Source organism: Chiloscyllium punctatum, chromosome 8 (assembly GCF_047496795.1).
Source record: "Chiloscyllium punctatum isolate Juve2018m chromosome 8, sChiPun1.3, whole genome shotgun sequence".
Taxonomy (NCBI): Eukaryota; Metazoa; Chordata; class Chondrichthyes; order Orectolobiformes; family Hemiscylliidae; genus Chiloscyllium; species Chiloscyllium punctatum.
Genome location: NC_092746.1, coordinates 85,244,718 through 85,264,271, shown reverse-complemented (window position 1 = coordinate 85,264,271; position 19,554 = coordinate 85,244,718). Strand labels below are relative to the sequence as shown.

General features: G+C 39.5%; 1 protein-coding gene across 1 annotated transcript in view; it reads right to left on the bottom strand.

Annotated features, from left to right (window-relative positions):
• LOC140480712 (sickle tail protein) overlaps window positions 1-19,554 on the bottom strand; it is a 694,958-nt gene that overhangs the window by 48,836 nt on the left and 626,568 nt on the right. Inside the window, 2 exon segments of the mRNA XM_072575975.1 lie at window positions 960-1,107; window positions 2,271-2,401. Of these exon segments, the coding sequence (XP_072432076.1) occupies window positions 960-1,107; window positions 2,271-2,401 (279 nt within the window).

The following is a 19,554-nucleotide window of genomic DNA, read 5'->3' as shown; positions in this document are numbered from 1 at the left end:
GAATCATCTTTGCAATCCCTTCCTCTACATCTCTGGAACTTTTCGGATGTCTACAGAAAACTTCCAGCAGGATGACCTCTCCTTTCCTGTTTCTAACCGCAGTCTATACTACCTCAGTAGAGGTAACCTCAAACATCCTTTCTGTCACTGTAACATTGTCCTTGACTAATGCCATACCTCCCCCTCTTTTACCACCTTCCTTGTTCTTATTTAAACATCTAAACCCCATAACCTGCAACATCCATTCCTGTCCCTGCTCTATACACGTCTCCAAAATGGTCACAACATCTTTTTTGTGACAATGTACAAAAGATTCATCAGAATAGATATATTTCTTCATAGCTAAGTCTTCACAATATAGAAGGACTCAAAAGACAACTAAACGGGCAATCAATAGTCAAATAAAAGCAAAATGCTATGGAAGCTGAAAAATCTAAAACAAAAGCAGAAAATACTCAAGAAAAAAAAATTAACAGGTCTGGCAGCATTTGTGAAGTGGAAAACAGAGACAATGTTTCAAGACTTCAGAACTGAACAGTGCAAGAAAATAGTGATTTTTATGCTGCTGAAAGAGAGGGAGGAGCAGCAAGTGGAACAGTTGGTGAGGGTACCCAGACCACAGGACAAGGGAGGTATTTATTATGGTAAAGGCAAGTTGCAGATGTAAAATAACTGTGTATAGGAGAATCTCCCATCTCCTATTTTTCATCTCTCCCTCTATATTAACACAAGCTTTGTCTTTGGCTTTGGCTTTTGATGTGGCACTGACTAGCTGCTCCTCAACTGCAAAAAAATTGCCATTTCCCAGCCCTCTTCAGATATAAAGCATTATATCAAAATGTTAATAAACAGCCTGTAATCAAATAGTAATATTTCTCAGCAAATGAAAAATATTTTGTTAAACAATGGTGACCACAATACAATAAATATAACAAAGATTTTGTTCTTTTAGCAATTACCTTCTTAAACCTGTGAGCACCTCAGTCATACTTTTGACTCTCTTTAGTAGACTCTCCAACTTGTGAGGCTCTTCCTTTAAGAACTTCACCGCTTCTACCTCCACACGGAGTACTGCCCGCATTTTATTCTGCAAAGTGGGGAACTCGGCTGGAATAAAGACACAAGCCGAAACTTTCAAACCGTACGTACACAAGGAACATTTCTGGTACTTTACAAATCAAGAACAAGGTCAAAGGAATGCTTCTTACATGCAGCTGGTTTTCTGCCTTCCCAACATTAACAGTTGTCTTTACCCAACTATTCTGCCCAAAGCTTGTGGGCAGAATGGCCTATTTCTGTGCTCCAAGTACAGCATAATAATATCAGAGATTGTGCAGCTTATTCATAAAGTATGATGCCAATAGCTACTTACCACACTTACTTTGACAACAGCACAACAAAATATCACAAATGATATTTGATGATTCACAATGTTCTACAATTTTTGACAAGGTCCTTTTCGAATGCAAGTTGTATTTAGAAAAACAGGAGACAACACCAACAATGCAAGTAACTGTACATATTAGTGGAAAAAGAGTACAAAACAAACTCAAGAGTCTGCAGATGCTGAACTCTATAATAAAAGCAAAGTGCTGCAGAGACTCAGCAGGTCAGGAAGCTTCTGTTGAGAGAGAAACAGAGTTAACATTTCAAGTCGAATCAGACAATACTTCAAATCCAGATTTGAAGATGCGATACTCAACTTTAAGTGTTAATGGTTTCTCTCTGTATTGATGCTGCCAGACCTTTTGTGTTTCCCCAGAACTTTGTCATCTACCTAATAGAACTCTAAACAATTTAGGTCATGAAACATTGTTAGAATTTGAATTTATAGAATACCTTTGACACAGAAAAACATCCCATGCGTTTAATGAAAGCATAATTATAGGAGGCCAAATTGGTTCAGGGATGTTTGTTAAGGAAGCTGGAATTTTGGGAGTGGGTGGTTATCAGCAGTGGGAGAAGATAGAAATTGAAATTCAACACATTAACCCTATGAAGCTGATGCATAACTACTACCAGTGCAGTGAAAGAAGCATAAAAGGGTTAAGAAAGAAGAGTACCGTGGAGGTTGTTGTCCAGTAGGAAGGGAGTGGTGAAGGTATGAAATAATTGAAATACAAGGCTATTTTAAATACTTCTTGTGTTTTGGCAGAGATATTGGCAGATCAAGCACTGATGTAGGTCAGCAATGAATGGTGTGGTGGGTATGCATCATTTTACCTCGTTGCTTTTGTCAGCATTCCCAATGTTCTTATACAGTACCTTACCTTTTAGGCCTGCCAGACATTCTCCAACCTGACGCAGAGCAACTGCACCCTCCTCCACATCTTTCAATGTGATTGTTTGCTGGGTTGAAGAGGCATCCTTACTCAGGCCATCTATGGATTTCTCTAAACCACTGTACATCAAAAAAAAAAAGAAATTAGAGCAGTAATAATTCTGCTTTTCAACTTTCGATAATGAAGCTGCTTCGATGTTCTCGTTGCCTATGTGAAACATTTTCCCACCATGTGCAGCAAGTCACTGGTTTCAAGGAAGGTGAGAAAAAGTGGTGTGCTTTCAGAAGCCTTCAGGATAAAACCATTAAGGTTCCATGTTTGAAACACTACTTGGTCTGTTTTCTTCACAGACACTGCCTGACCACCTAAGTGTTGAGTACTTTGTGTTTTTGATTTTCAGCAGTTGCAGTTCTTTGCTATTGCTAAAGAGATTGACCATTCTGGCACTAAAGTCAATGGGGGTAGGAGTATCTTGACTAACCACATAGAAGTATTTGTAGGAATTTATAAGAACCAGAGTTAGCAACTTTGAGGGAGAAAATCCAAGAGGAGAAAGTAAAATTTTTCATTGAGCACAAGAGGGCAGCACATGATCAGAAACAAATCTGAACTCAAATGCCGCATTTCAACATAAATAAGGAACAGTCAAAACACTGATGCAGATTAGGCCTAACTGCAAAGTCAACTTTAACCATTCTTAACTATATAATTTGTTGGCTAAATTGATGCAGTGATTAGATAGTGAAATTTCCACCTGCAGGAACATTTTCTTTCCTCAATTTGCTCATTATCACAACTAGTGGGCTCTGCCTTCAAACACAATGCTCTGATACCTGTTATTTGCTGAAGCTGGTTGATAACCAGTTCCTTCCAGGGGGTATATTTCACTGCAGTAGGCATTCCATTCTGTCAGTTTTAACAAAGCATTGCTCTTAGCAATGTCCCGTCACATCGAGACAGCATTGATTTCTTTGGGAAAAGTCTTATTTCAAGCATGACTGTCCTTTCCTTACATCTGGCTCTAGCTCCATGTCAGTTGAACTTAATTAAAATTCTGCTCAGTTAGCAACTACTTCAAACAAGGTTATAATTTGCTTCATTTAGCACACACCTGTTATTTACAGCAGGATGGGAGGGTGAGGATTGGTACTTTAAGTTTATAATTCAACTTGTTTTAAAAAGAGAGTTAAACAATGCTTTAAAAATAATGCTTTAAACATTTGCTTTAAAAAACAATTTTACGCATGGAGCTGATTGAACTAGAAACTGGTCTACACAGCTAAGATAACATCACAGACATCCAGTTTGTCCTGAGTCCAATAACCTGAGTGAGGATTCTGGGCAAAGCATTTGGTCTCATCTCCCCTCTTGCCTTTTTTCTCTGCTGCTCCCATTCCAGCCCCAAAGAGCAAAACACAACTCAGGTTGGGCTCCCTCTACTGGTCACTATACACAAACCCTGGCCAGAAAGTACATATAGGCACATGCAAAATATCAGGAAAGGGCAGGCTTTTATTCCTGATGAAGGGCTTTTGCCCGAAACGTTGATTTCGAAGCTCCTTTGATGCTGCCTGAACTGCTGTGCTCTTCCAGCATCACTAATCCAGAATAATGTCCATGCTGCCAATTATTGTCAAAGCTCAAACATAAATAACTGCTTGCAGCTGGCAGTGGTGGGTGGAACACAACAATGAATCAATATTGTCAGAAGAAAATACTATCAAGAGTAAAAAGCACTTCTTATTTGTACTTGAATAGGTTTTATTAATTATATCAGCCAGAATAGGCCCAATATTTGCAACTGCTAGTATTCATAATTTGTTCTTTCAGGTGCTTGGTTAGTTTACATACAAAGTCTTCAAGCATAGAGAACACAATGTTCGTCGACACAGCAGCGTTATTCAATTTATGCTATAAAACAGAGACAGAAACAAATCAGTGCTGATATTAAAGCTCCCCTTCGTTCCATTTAGAAATCACAATTTTGACAGTAAGGAGAGAGTGAGCAGTGCATTGATTGCAGGCCTCTTTCTGGTTGACTAAGTTTCACAGGGTTATGCTCTATGACCCAGGAACATTGGAAAAACATCCAAGGTCATTCTTTGGCAACAGAGTTTGTAAAACAGGCATTTGAGTCCATCATTAGTGTCTGATAAAGGGCCCCAACATTCGTTTTAGCTAGCATTTGAGAATTGAGGCTGCTGTTCATTGACTGTATCCAGACCCAGACCAGGTAGAATGCTGCGTCACTCAGATTTTACACAGATGCAGCCTGGTCAATGAAATAACAAGTTGCAAAACATTTCTTGTTAAAATCACAGAGCCAAATTGATCAGGAATGTCCCTCCCAATCCCGAAATGCTCCTCTTGCTAGTGAATGGACATGATCCCCAGCATTTACCAGAGAGCTGGCAAGCAGAGTGATCCAGAATTAACGTGCTGCAAATGGTGCCAACGGTTTATCCAAATAAGTAAAATTCAAAAGAATAAATTTTAGGTTGGCCTTGGGCCTCCCGGTTGGTTTTTGTATAGTAACAATTCTGTGTGTTGGGGCAAAGAGGGTAGAATTTGAAATTTGTCCCAATCACCTTACCATGTACACAAAAATGTCATGGTAAAAAATACTCCAGTAAATACATTGTGTAAAAAGGGTAGGGATAACATCAAAGCATTGCCACACATTTGATTTGATTTGATGGAAAAAGTAGGCTTAATTCACGGATTTAGACTTGTAAAGAAAATAACATTGGTTGAAATGAACCTCAGATTAGCAAAAGATTCCAAGCTCAAAATACAGGATAAGTGAACTGACTCAAGATCAAGAATGTATTTTTAATATAAAATCACAACATAAGAGATAAGGAAGCCCATTCATCTCATCCTAACTGACCCATACAGTAAGATCATAACATACCCTCTTTGCAGCATCCAATGGTTGCATTATTGCAGAGGGATACCCTCCAGAATGACATACAGTGATTATGTTACGCCCGTATCATGAGAAAGTGGGACTGGATACTGTAGTACTGGTGAATCCTAAGACATTTACTACAACAGACAACAGGCACACAAGTGTCTGTACCAAGAATAAGTGATTACGTTTATAGCAGAGAAGCCACTTTCAAGCGAGTGTCATGCTTCAAATGATCAGAGGCAAGATGGGGTTCAGATCTTCATACAGGTCATATGCTATGACACAATAATGATACCTCAAAGGTAGACTGACATTCTAACTATAAGACATAACACAAGAGACCAAAGCTTTTGTGGAAATTAAGGACTGGATTTTCATAGCCCACTAGAGCTTAGCAGACAGCTTCTAGACTTGGCTCAGTGGTAGGGGTAAGGACTCCAAGCAAGCCCCACCGAACTTGTCTAGGATCGGGATCATTCATAAATCACCGTACGCAACAATCCTTATATTGGTTGCCAGGCTGTAAAATCATTTTTATGTAGAAAACAAAAAGGTTGGAGAAATGGCATCTTCATCTTGACATGCCACTTCTCTAGCTTTTTTGTTTAAAAATGAACTTTACAGTCTGCTGCTTCTTTCACACTGGAAGATCGGAGATTGCTCGACTCATGTGTGACTAATTTATTGAGCTTTTTTTAAAGTGCGTTTTAACCAGAGTGGATTATAGGGGAACCAGAAGATGTGTTGTCCTTGGACTTTCAGAAGGCATTTGCCAATGTATCTCACAAAAGGTCTGGTGATAAGAGAAGAGCCCATAATGTTAAAAGTGGTAAACTGGCACAGATAGAGAACTGGCTAACAGGCAAGAATCAGAAAATGTGGATTAGAGCTTCTTTTTCAGGCTGGTGACCTGCAACCAGTGGTGTTCCACAGATATCCATACCTGGCTTCAGCTACTTACAATAAATATTCATGACATGGAGGCAGGGAGTGGACACCTACAGCAAAATTTACAGACAATACTGAAATAAGTGGAAGAGCAAGTGATGAGGGGAATACCAACAGTTTACAGAAATACATTGATGGGTTAAATAAATGGACAAAAGATTGGCAAATAGTGTGTATGGTGGAAAAATGCAAATTTGTTTATTGTATGAGGCAGAACAAAAGAACAGAATATTATGTAAATGGAAAAAACTGCAAAAGGCTGCAGCAAAGACAGGAAGCTAGCACACAGGGGCAACAGGTAACCAGGAAGGCTGATGGAATATTGTTTAGAGTGGAAGGGTCGAGAAGTTCAACTGTATAGAGTGCTGGTGAAACCACATTCAGACAACTGTGAGCAATTTTCATTCCCTTATTTAAGGGAAGATAAAATTTCATTGGAGGCAGTTCAGAGAAGGTTCACTACAATGATCTCTGATATGGAGGGATTATTCTACAAGCAAAACTAAAACAAAGACTAACGGGATTTTACAAGAATGAGAGGTGATTTATTTGAGGCAGACAGGATTCTTAAGGGGCTTGACGCAAATGCTGAAAGGATGGTTCATCTCATTCAGAATCTAGGACCAAGAGCACAGTCTCAGAATAAAGGGGCACAAATTTAAGACAAAATTATTCATTCACAGGATGTAGGCACGACAGGCTGGCATTTATTGCTGATCCCTAATTGCCCAGAGGGCAGTTAAAAATCAACCACATTGCTGTGTATGCAGAATCACATGTAGGTCAGACCAGGTAAGGATGGTAATTTCCTTCCCAGATGTTTTCTTCCTGACAATCGATATTGGTTTCATCAGTAGACTCTCAATTTAAAATTGAATCTAAATTTTAGCATCTGCTAAGGTGTGATTCAAACCCAGGTCCCTGGATCATTAGGAAAAGATGGGGCAGAAGAGACGACCTGGGTGGGTTGCTGTGTTTTGCACCTCTTGTGGTGGCAGTGGAAGGTGCCAGGAGTGGAGGGTGGGTTGGTGGGGGGCGTGAGCTAACAAGGGAGTCGCGGAGAGAATAGTCTTTCTGGAACTCAGATAGGGATGGGAAAGGAAATATATCCCTGGTGGTAGGATCTGTTTACAGGTGGCAGAAATAGTGGAGGATGATGTGATGCATCCAGAGGTTGGTGGGGTGGAAGGTGAGGACCAGGGGGGTTTTGACCTTATTACAATTGGAGGAATGGGGTTCAAGGGGGAAAGGTGTGGAAAGTGAAGGAGATATACTGCAGGGCATTGACGACCATGTCGGAGGGAAAGTTGTGGTCTTAGGAGGCGGCTGCCATCTAGGGTGTTCTATGGTGGAGTTCATCCTCCTAGGGACAGAGGAGTTGAGAATAAGGGATAGCATTTTTACAGGAGGCAGGGTGGGAGGAGGTGCAATTCAGGTAGCTGTAGAAGTTGGTGAGTTTGAAGTAGATGTCCATATTGAGTCGGTCGCCGGAAATGGAGATGGAGAGATTCAGGAAGGGGAGGGGAGTGTCTGAAATAGTCCAGGTGAACTGGAGGTCAGGGTGGAAGGTGTTTGTAAAGTTGATGAACTGTTTAACTTCCTCATGGGAGCACGAGGCAGTGCCAATACTGTCATCAATGTAGCAGAGGAAAAGGTGGGTGTGGTGGTGTAGCTATGGAAGATGGACTGTTCCATATACCTGACGAAGAGGGAGGCATAGCTGGGGTCCAAGACTATCTCTTTGGTCTGAAGCAAGTGGGAGAATTCAAAGGAGAAATTGTTGAGGGTGAGGGCCAGGTCAGCCAACCGAATGAATGCCATTGGAAGGATACTGGTTGGGTCAGCGGGAGAGGAAGAAACTGTGGGCTTAGAGCCCTTCATTATGGCAGACAAAGATGTACAGGGACTGGAGGTCCATAGTGAAGATGAGGCATTGGGGGCCAGGGAAATGAAAGTCATGCAGGAACGGGAGAGCATGGGTGGTGTCCAAAACGTGCATGGGGAGATCCTGGACAGTGTCAAGCTACGCAGAGGTAAGTTCACATGCTAAAAAACCCAACTGCCCTGTGACCGAACACTAACTCCCCCAACCACTCCACCAAGGACATTACTGGGCCTCTTCCATCACTATACTCTAGCCAGAATACTTCATTTTCTGCCTTGGGTAAAGTGATCCCCACAGCACCAGCGTAGCTGCTTTCCTTCATTCAACCGTCTCCACCCAGATTTAAATTGGTCCGGTGTCCAAAATAGTCAGGTATTGCATTTCTCTTCACTGCCATGAAGAAGGGCTAATGCCAGAAACGTCAATTCTCCTGTTCCTTGGATGCTGCCTGACCTGCTGCGCTTTTCCAGCAACACATTTTCAGCTATTGCATTTCTCTGCACTAGTTGAGACTTCCTCCCACAAATCAGGGGGAAAAAAAAAATGCAGAAAACAAGATCTATAACTAGGAGAATCATTATAAAGGCAAGTAACGGTACATTAGCAGGTTAAAGGATAATTCCAGCTAATTATTTTCAAGTATCATGATTAGTGAGATTCGAATGAGAAATGAACAGTAGATTACTGCCTTCGAAGCCTGCCAACAAGGAGACCTTCTTACAAATAGCTGCACTGCCAGTTACAGAACTGGAATGCTACAGCTAAATTCTATTTTTAATGCATATATATATTTGCAGAAAAATGTAAACAATGCAACAAAACACTTAACTTTAGTCAAATCATCACCCAGATTATTCTCAACAAGTGACCGACTCAAACTACGAACTCCAATTTTGACAATGTTGCCTATTGAACTGGGGATGGTCACTGTTACAATGCATCACTTGGTTCCTAATATTTTCCATGTTGCTGTGGGAAGTGATGAACACAAGCTTCCCACCAGAGAGTGGAGAGCAAAGGCAGGGCTGTCCCAATCGCCAGTTAGTGGCACCATTCTTTTCTAAATTAATTGATCACTATTAGTACTTACTGGGTGAGGATATTAAGATCATGGTGGCCTGGCCAGAGAACAGCACCAAGTTAAGCTGGAATAAAGTATGTCCAACTGAATAAGTTTGGACTGTGGGAGGGAATAGACTACGTATAGGTTGGCCCAAGATGCGACTAGCCTACTGGGTAAAAATGGGTAAATGGGTAAAATCATAATTCTTCGAATAAAATGCCTGAGGATGTTAAAGTTTTTAAATTTAGACTTCCAAAAGTACTCATTTTATCTTCCAATCCAGTTGCTTAAAAGCAAACAACAGGAGAGATATTTTTGAGAAAAGGCTAGAATCACTTCAGTTCAGTTGTATTTTTTGCTCAATTGTTGAATCATCTTTGGATATGCCTTTTGCATTTCTGGTTCCTCCTTTTCCCTCAAGAACACTTTTCAACTAATACTCCCACTAATGTCCTCCATTTGAGTGCTCATCTGCTGCATGCCTCACCGATGGCCAATTCAAAAATGTTTTTCAACCCCCAAATCCCACGTCTCTTGGATCTGTTACCTAATTGCCAGCATATGTTTATGTGCAGATTCCAGCTGTTCTCTTAACTGAGAAAGCTTTTTACATCAAAAGCATTCAGCCATCCTGTCATTGACACTGGAATGCGCAAGTGGTTGCAAAAGTCAGAATAGTGTTAACATCTTCTATCAAGTAAAAACAAGGTCAAAGGCGGAGCCTAGTCACATGATGCTGAGCAGCCATGGCTCCCACTGGTCTTCTAAGTTCAACTTTCCTGGCTCCACTGAGTTCCCTTCTAAATACTCCCAAATTGCAAGCCACTATTTATACATTTAATTTATGAGACATGGTAAAAGTATAAAAGCATTTTACATACATTTGTTTCTTGAGCTAAATAAAACTGAGACACTAATTGCAGTTAGGTTAAGATGTTGAGGAAAAAAAGGTTTTATTACAATTTTTATAAAAGTCACTGAATGGAGTAAATTTCATGCACTTGCATCCCAATTAGCTAAAGTCACTTATTTCTTTGCAGCTCCCAATTCTCCTCCTCCCTAAGAAACTAGACTGCACTATCTCCCTACATGGCAGCTGGACTGGCTACCCGATGGCAGTAGCTCACCATGTGGTTCTCTGGACTTTCAGAGAACTTCACCTTCTCCATCACTTTCCTGCATGTTGCATGGATGCCCCATCCTCTTCCAGCCCTCATACCTGCAAGTCAGCATTGCCAAACCATCAACCTCACCACATTTTCATGGCTGCTTTCAGACTGACCTTTGCACTACACTAGCCCAACAGGGCTTCACTTTGGAGCACCAGGACACTTACAATTTACATCCTTCTGCCAGGTTGCTTTGCTCACATGTGCATCTCATTGTAACCATACTGACTGCATCAGATTAGTGTTTTTTGGAAACTACCAGCCTCTATGTCGTTGTATTATTTTTTAGTACAAACGGAAAGGCAGGCAACTTAGTACAATTTGGAATTCTGAACAGTCAAAAGGAAAAGGATATGCAGCGGTAGGGTTGTTGCAATATCAAATTCACATTTACAGTACTTGCCAGCAACTCACTTGGCAAAAGCACAGCATGTGTTTTAAACAGCTAGCCATGTCTGAAAGTCAATGATCAGTCCTTGGTGCAGTCAAGGTGCAACTAGTCAGTCAGATAAGGGGTACCATCACAGTCAATCAAGCCCTCATTAAACCCCAATCTAGAGTTCAGCTATAGTCAGTCCTGCAGGTCAGGTGCAATCGATCCTGGTGCTGTGGAGATATCAGTCGGGATGTAAGGCAACGAAAACACATTTTTTCCTGCAAAGAGATGTAATGGATGGAAGAGCAGCTAGTGGTGCTGGTGAGCACAAGAGATAGTGAAACATCTCCACTGAGTGAGTAGGAAGTGCAGAGGCCAGGAACAATTTATTAATTGGGAAAGTGAGGTGTGCAAGGGCCATTGAGCAGAGGTGATGCATACAATAGTGAGAGTATTGTCCGTGAGTCTTGGTGAGATGAGTGGGCAGTGGCAAGGTTAGAGTGAGTGGGCGGCTGACGAGAAGCTGGCAGCACTTAATGTTGCAGAGGACTGAAGTTCTTTGGCCTTCTCTCTGCAGGACACTGCCCTGAACTAGGCTGCCATCTTGGTCCAGACTAGCTAAGTCTGGTAGCATGGTCTTTTTCAACAACCAGTAGGAGAAGCAGCATCAGCACCTCCCGGTCTGTGTTGGTGAGCTGAGGAGCTAACTTCTCTCTGTGCCATTTCATTGGGGATAACAGTACAGGACCATAGCATGTGGGGCAATTCCTGGCTTGCGGTGTTTCAAGTGCTGCGGAGCTGGGGCTTTGGATGTGATTCCAGCAACATGATCACAAAGTCCGATCCTCTGCAAGCACTTCCATTTCTCGTGCCACACAATTCTGAGATATAGGCATCGCAGAGCAATGGTGCACAATGAGTTGAAGAATGAAGAATTGAATGAGAATAGATGGCATGGGTCATGGAAGCCAGCTCACCACGAATTGCAATAACAAGAACAATTTGCCAGAACGAGAAAATGACACCACCAGTTTGGAAGTTATAAACTCAGAACAGAAGTTAGTGAACTCATATGGATTTTCAAACCCTCACTTCAATCAAACTGTGTAAATCCATTTTCCAACACAATGCTGAAATAGATCAGGAAGGACTTTGGTTGAGGATATAATTTTCAGTGAATTAGCAAACCACATGTGAAACAGCTACTGAGTTCTCCAACTGGTACCAGTGCCACAGATGCAGAATTTATGCTCCTGAATTTTAGAGTGATACCTGCTGGAGTGCATTTGACATTTGTGTGTGCTTATTAATACGGGTTTGGGGTGGAGTATGAATGGGGGGAGTGGTGTTGATAGTGTTTGGGGTGGGTTGGGGGTGCTGGGTGGGGAGAGGAGGAGATTAAGTATAGGATTGCATAGAGTGGAGCCTACCGTAGTGCAATAGCGTGCCAGAACAGTCTACAGTTCTTGTGAAAGAATGGTTGCTTGGGTGAACTTCGCCAATGACATAAATCATCCAGAGCAAGAAGTTTTTAGTAAATGAGAGAATGGGGGGAGGAAAATTAAGGGCGATCCCATTAACACATGAGGAAAGGAAAAAAAGATGTGAAGAAATTGAGTTGTACCTTCATTAAGAAACTTGCACAAGAACTAAAGCAGAGGTTGTAAGAATGAAGGATCAGATCAATGGAGTGCATACCACATAATTATGGTTTCTCAGGTACTCAGCATTAAAAAGAAAACAAGCCAGCCAGGACTGCATGACTCAACAAATACAGAAAGGGAGAGACTGACTGATGATGTAAACTTCAATCTTAGTAGCTCACTTCAAAGCAAGATGGAACAAAACCAATTGGCAACACAGAGAACAAAGTCTGGGAAGTCTGCCGAACCTCCTGTATATTAGCCACAGAAGGAAATACTGCACCACCCATCAAATGCTTGAGTGTGCAGCATTTTGAAATTTCCATCAACATCCTGGCACATCCCACAACCTGAAGTCATTTTCATTGTTTCCGAAATAGACAAACAAACAATGGGCTTTACACAGCAGCTTTCTGTAAAATTGAGCTCTCATACATGGACAACTTTTATAATCTCCAAAGCCTGGTGGTGAAGGATAAAATGGAAGCTAATCTTTATAAACACTTTAAGCATTTACATCAAGGAGAGGTAGACCTTACAAAAATTCCTACCCTAACTCACCGGTTTCAGTGTGTTTCTACTGGCTAAATATAAGTGAAACCACAGTTAATGTCAACCGTCTGTATACAACTAAAAATTGACTCACTTGATTTCTAATATGCTCATTCTATTCCTAGAAAGATGGTTATGTTTAGCTTTCGCATTGATTTATTGTTGTTTTTGCATCAAATTTTCTAAAATTACAAGAGTTGCTGTCAACTCCCACCCAAAACCCACCTGTTGTCAGCCAGTGAGATTTTTGAGCTTTTGTTGACAGTGCTATCTGTCTGTCTCCCCATTTCATCTGGTTTAGATTGGGGAAAGATTGGAATTCATAGTGTCTTGGGTCAGTTTTTTTGAAATAAATTAGTGATTACACTAGGGCTTAGGGAGTACAACATTGGAATTTGCAGCAAAACAATTTGCATTTGGATAGAAGAGAAGGAGGATTGTTAGAGATTCCAGGAGAACATAGAAAGTGGAATGGGAAATGTGTTTCCGGAAATTTTTTAAAAGTACCAATTAATACAAAGGCAAGTCATTAAGTTAGACAAAAAAAGATACAAAGATAGAAAGACAAAGCAAAAATGATGTAATTATTAAGGACAAAGTAATGGTAATTGAAAGGTGTAGACTACAGGAAAAACAGATTGAGGGATACTTACAAGAGGAAGCAAAAGACAGATATCATTTAGAAAAAAAAAGATCCATACAAAAGATCATAAAATTTGAGATGCAAAAACAAACAAGTGTAAATTTTTAAAATTAAACCCCGCTCTCCCATGAAGTGGTTGAATAATAAATGATTCCAAGAAAGTTGGATGTGCACTTGCAGGAAGAGTATGTGCAGGGCTATAGATATAGACAATAGACAATAAGTGCAGGAGTAGGCCATTCAGCCCTTCGAGCCTGCACCGCCAGTCAATATGATCATGGCTGATCATTCCTAATCAGTATCCTCTTCCTGCCTTATCTCCATAACCCTTGATTTCACTATCCTTGAGTGCTCTATCCAACTCTTTCTTAAATGAATCCAGAGACTGCGCCTCCACTGCCCTCTGGGGCAGAGCATTCCACACAGCCACCACTCTCTGGGTGAAGAAGTTTCTCCTCATCTCTGTCCTAAATGGTCTACCCTGTATTTTTAAGCTGTGTCCTCTGGTTCAACACTCACCCATCAGCAGAAACATGTTTCCTGCTGCCAGAGTGTCCAATCCTTTCATAATCTTATATGTCTCAATCAAGCAGGAGTGTAGTTTTAAAGAGACTACTCAATGGAGAGATACATGGACTTGCGTTAAATGATCTCCTTCCAAGTGCACAACCAAAATTTCAAAACAAAGAAAAGATCTTCCGTTCATTCTTTGCAAGCATTGCACTGGGAGACATCTGTCTTCTTAAATGCCCAGCAATTTGCTGTGTTTCTTTTGCAAATTGTATAGTAGCTGAAACTGCAGCCATCCATTTAAATGAAGACGAGATTTCATTTCACTAAAGCATTTGTTTCAAGCCAGCAGTCAATCTATCACCTTTTTCTCATGTCCATATTTCATTGGGAGTCTTTTATGTCACAATGTGTGCATTCAGTGCCTCCAGTATGTGGCATCTCACCTAAAATAGATCTATCTCCTCTCACCACTGTCTCCACAAGTGCCAGTATTTTATTCACTAAAGTACTTTTAACAGTCTCTTTATTTTCCTAGCTTTTCAAGTTAAGGATAGCATTTTGCGTTCTCACGCCCATCCAAAATATTGTGGAACCAGCTGCACGATGATATGCAACAGGAAGTATATGATGTATCATTAAAAATGATTAGATGCATGTTTTTTTTGAGACTTCCAGGGGCAGGAAGGTAATGACACATTTCTGTAGATACCACCTTTTTAATGCTTGTTTACCCCGAAAATATTCTCTACTTTAGAGGATTTCATCATATTTAATGCCAATACATCAAACTAACAATTGGTCTGGTCAACAAATTCACACCTAATTGAATTGGTGAAAGTGTGCAATTGTTCTCTTTTCCTTAAATGCAACAAATTTCCATGATGATCTTGAATAACTAAATGGGTTAATACTGTTACAAACATTGTTATAACAACTTTCTAGCTCTGATTAACTATATAAAGCTACAAATTTAAAAACACAAAAGCCTAACTTCAAAACTTAAATTCTGTTTTAATCTAAGATGACATTTTTCAAATTCCACAGAACCAGCCAATAAGTAATCTTCAGCATGCACCAGGCAGATGCCTGAAACTTTACTTCATGATATCAATTAAAACAAAAGTAGGATCTTTTGTTAGTTAGACATGACCTTTTGTTTAAGGGCAATGCATTCACTGAAAAATAACCTATTATTGAGACCACAGACCCATTTGTTATGTTTCAAAAATTTCCTTCTGTATCTGTTGTCTTTGTCAAGTTTTACAACAACTTCACTCTAAAATACCGTACAGAAATGCACCTATGTTCATTGACCTGCATCCCCAAGAACATGGTCAAGGGGCTGAAAAGATTTTTAAATTTACTTTTTCAACAGTGGGAGAAGCTACTAAAATCTGCATCATTCAGTCACTGTTCAAACCACCTAATAACTAGCTTGGCTTGAGCCTTTTAAGTCCAATCTGTAAATACTTTGTCAGCACAAATTCATTGATGAAACAGAGCTTTATCCAGTAACTAAGAATAAACATCACACTCTCTCCAACTTTAACTCCCTTTGTTTCACCTCTCAGTTTAACCTCAAGTTTGTTGAGAGCATTCTAAGCTTCATGGTTATGAAGACTTCGAACGCTAGTTCTGTTCTAAAACTTTACTGTGACCTTGTTGCTATCAATGAAATGATTTGATAATTGACATGATTCCTTTCAAAGACCATCATGAATGACTTTCAGCTGTGCTGTTCATGACCACAATGTTCATATTTTCACACAAGACTCACCATGGGCTAACTTCTCACAGTTATTAGTCAGAAATTGCACCAGCACCCCAGGCTAAGATTTTGTTTGTAATAATCATTTTATTTTTGCTTTGCGTTACTGAAGCTGCTTTTCCAGCAACACAACTCTGATCTCCAGCATCTGCAGACCTCAATGTCTCCGTACTGAAGATGGACCTGATGACCATATTTAATCTATCAGATGCAGAATGAAAATATCCCCATTTTTGTATGACAACTTTCCACCCATTGTAAATAACTCACTGAGGTAATAAGTCATTGGACCACTTACAAAGTACACTGCACTGGGTTTTGATACTACTTGTTTTATACAGATTTCACATTTCCCTAAAATAAATCTCATTAGCCTCATACAATCTTAATGCATCACACCTGCATTTTCTATCAGGTTATTTAACTTTTGAAAGTGAGATATTAAGTAAGCTTTCATCATCAGTCAAGGAAAATTGTTTTTTTCTAATTCTCTTGGAGTTATGGAAAAACTGAGGATAATAGAAATAGAAATTGACAAAAAGGAAGTTTGTTGGAATAGATATCATTAAAAAGATATATTCCTGGTAAAATAATTATTCACTTCAGTCTTCAGGGAACAAAGATACTTTGCAGTAACACAAGAAAGAAAGATTCAATAATAACGAGCTTTTAAAAATGCCCAGCTACTTAAATGATGACAAAAATATTATGAACAGAGATACACTGAATGAGAAAGAAAGCAACTTTAGCTGACTGACTGTTCGTTCCAAAAATAAATGTCTCATCATGCTCCATATCAAGTCATAGAGATGTACAGTATGGATTCAGACCCTTTGGTCCAATTTGTCCACACCAACCAGATATCCTAAATTAATCTATTCACATTTTCCAGCATTTGGTCTATGTCCCTCTAAACACTTCCTTTTTATACACCCATCCAGATGCCTCTTAAATGCTATAATTGTACCAGCCTGCACCACTTCCTCTGGCAGCTCATTCCATACATGCACCACCCTTTGTATGAAAATGTTGCCCCTTAGGTCCCCTTTAAATCTTTGCCCCTCTCGCCTTAAAGCTATGCCCTCTAGTTTTGGACTCCCCTATCCATGCCCCTCATGATTTTATAAACTTCTAAACTCACCCCTCATCCTCCAACACTCCAGGGAAAACAGCTCCAGCCTATTCAACCTCTCCCTATACCCTCGTTATAGCTCAAACCCTCCAGCCCTGGCAACATTCTCAAATCTTTTCATTGTGCCTTTATCAATATTCAACTTGAATAGACTATATTGTTACTTATAAAATGGCTAACATCAACTACTGTATATTACATGAAATTACAATGTTTTTTAGAAAAAAAAAGTGTGCTGCTATCAGGAATACCAGAGCAAATAGTACTTTTATATTACTTAACCTTGCAGTGATCTTTACAACGTAATTGAATCAACATCAGCATTGTAATCAATTTGTCCCACATACTGTTAATGTACAAGTATTATCCAGTGCTGCACAGTTAAAGTAGTTCACAAATAATATTCACCACAAGACTAAACTCATTATGACTAGTACAATTTGACCAGATTCATCATTATCTTCAGCCACTTCCTCAGAATTCTTTTCCTGGATCTGGTTCTGTTTGTTTGCTCTAGGCAATTATACCTGCAGATCATTAGCTATTCTATGGGCATTCCTGGGATTCATTTCACTTTTATTTTTGTTCCAGCTTTTCTTTCTGCTGCAACAGCCGATGAGCTAAAGTTGCTTTCCTTCTCATTCGGTCTATCTCTGTCCATGATTAAGTAGCTGGCAATTTTAAACGCTGGTAATTAGTGAGTCTTCCTTTCTTGTGTCACCGCAAAGTATCCCTTTGTTCCACGAAGACTGAAGTGAATAATTATTTCCCCAGGAGTATTTTTTTAATGATATCTATTCCAACAAGCTCTCCTTTCCTGAGAACTGAAGCCAGTTACAACCAGTTGCCTCTCTCGGAGGTATCGTAACACAATCCAATAATTTAAATGCCAGTACCAAGTCATGGATCTCAAACTGAATTTATAAAATAAACAAAATTCAATTTGATGCTCATTATATGTTCTTCCGTAGAATGGCCATGTTTCCAAAATCTATCAAATACTGATCATGCCTCATTCTCATTTAACAAATCATTCTTGTAGATTTCAGCCATAAACCCTCAAAGAAGGCCCTGATCTTAATTATTCACTTGACAGGCATCCGCCTCAAAAATACTTTATTTCCAATTTCTGAACAAAGTGACAATGTCAAAGTTGTAATGAATAAATAAAAAACATGGATGCTGAAGAAATTCTTTCTCTCTCCATAGATGTTGCCAAATCTGATATAACATTTTGAGTCCAATAACCTTTCATCATTTGTAGAGAGGTAATCCATGTTTCATACATACTTCATTTCTCCACTGGACTTATCGTACAGACTTGGAGAATATTGGACAGTAATCACGTCCAGACATTTTACACTGGCTTTAGCATTTTCATTTGCCATTAGGCAGGGCTCTCTTCTGCCATATTCTAAACCAGAAAATCAGGTGGTGCAGGATTGAATGAGAACTAAGTGTGACACACATGCAATTTTTTTAATAAACAAACAGACAGAGTAACACTGTATAAACATCCACTTCCAAACCCAATAACTAATTTGTTTATTCCTATATTTAGGAGCATTAGTTAATCTCACATTAATGTCTGCAACCTGTAAACAACTAAATACTATTAATAAATAATTAGCAGATACAATTAAATGGATAAGGAGCAGAACAGAGCAAAAATTGTGGATAAAGACAAAGTTATTTTAGAATTCTATTCATCTCTAACATTTCAGTTTTTGTTAAGTGCCATCAACAGCAAACATTAATACTAATTCTGTTTCCAAGGATGCTGATACCTGCTGAGTATTTCCAGTATTACATTTTTATTGAAAACAAACCTGTGGAATGTATGCTGAAGATACAAATTAAATCAGATTCCTGTTTGATGACCAGAGTTTTGATTTCTTTTTGCCATTTCAGAAGTGGCATGGGATCACTGAGCCCCAGCTTTTAAGTAACTATAGTTTTGCAAAGGTAAGGCCCAAGTATACTTTCACATCTGGTCAATTCCAATACAGTAGCTTGGTCAACACATTGATAATATTGATTATATTGATCAATCTCTTCCCAACATGGTTTCTTTGCGAGACTGGCGGAATAATGTTAGTAACAAAAGGTAGAATGTGACCAGAATGGGAGATAGACAATTCAGTTATATTCAAAACTCAAAAGCAACAAAATACGTGCTTTGAGCATGACTGAACAGGCATTTTAAGCCTCCAAATAAACAGAGCATATTATATGTGACCCAGTAGGCACATGGATTACCAACAGGAAATCCCATGATTGCCAGACAAAAATACATCAACATGCAAAAGATAATCTGAACAAGCAATGAAGATGCAATGTTATACAAGTTCTAAATAATAAATAATTAAAAACTGCTACTGAAGGCACTTTTTTCTTTGCATTCCATAATCCATAATGACGCCTGCTGCTGATGCTGACGAGCTGATTCTGTCTCATAATCTCCACCCCCAGGAAAAGGCAGACATTTTGATTGATAACTGCATTCAAAACATGGAGAGATCTTCACACATCACAGTAGTATGTCATTTAATAAAAAAAATCAAGATTTAACAACCATGGAAATGCTTAAATGCAACAAATGAATCAAGGTTCATTGATGTTTGGAGCTTCACAAGTCTGTCTTTGTTCAAGTCTAACATTTACAC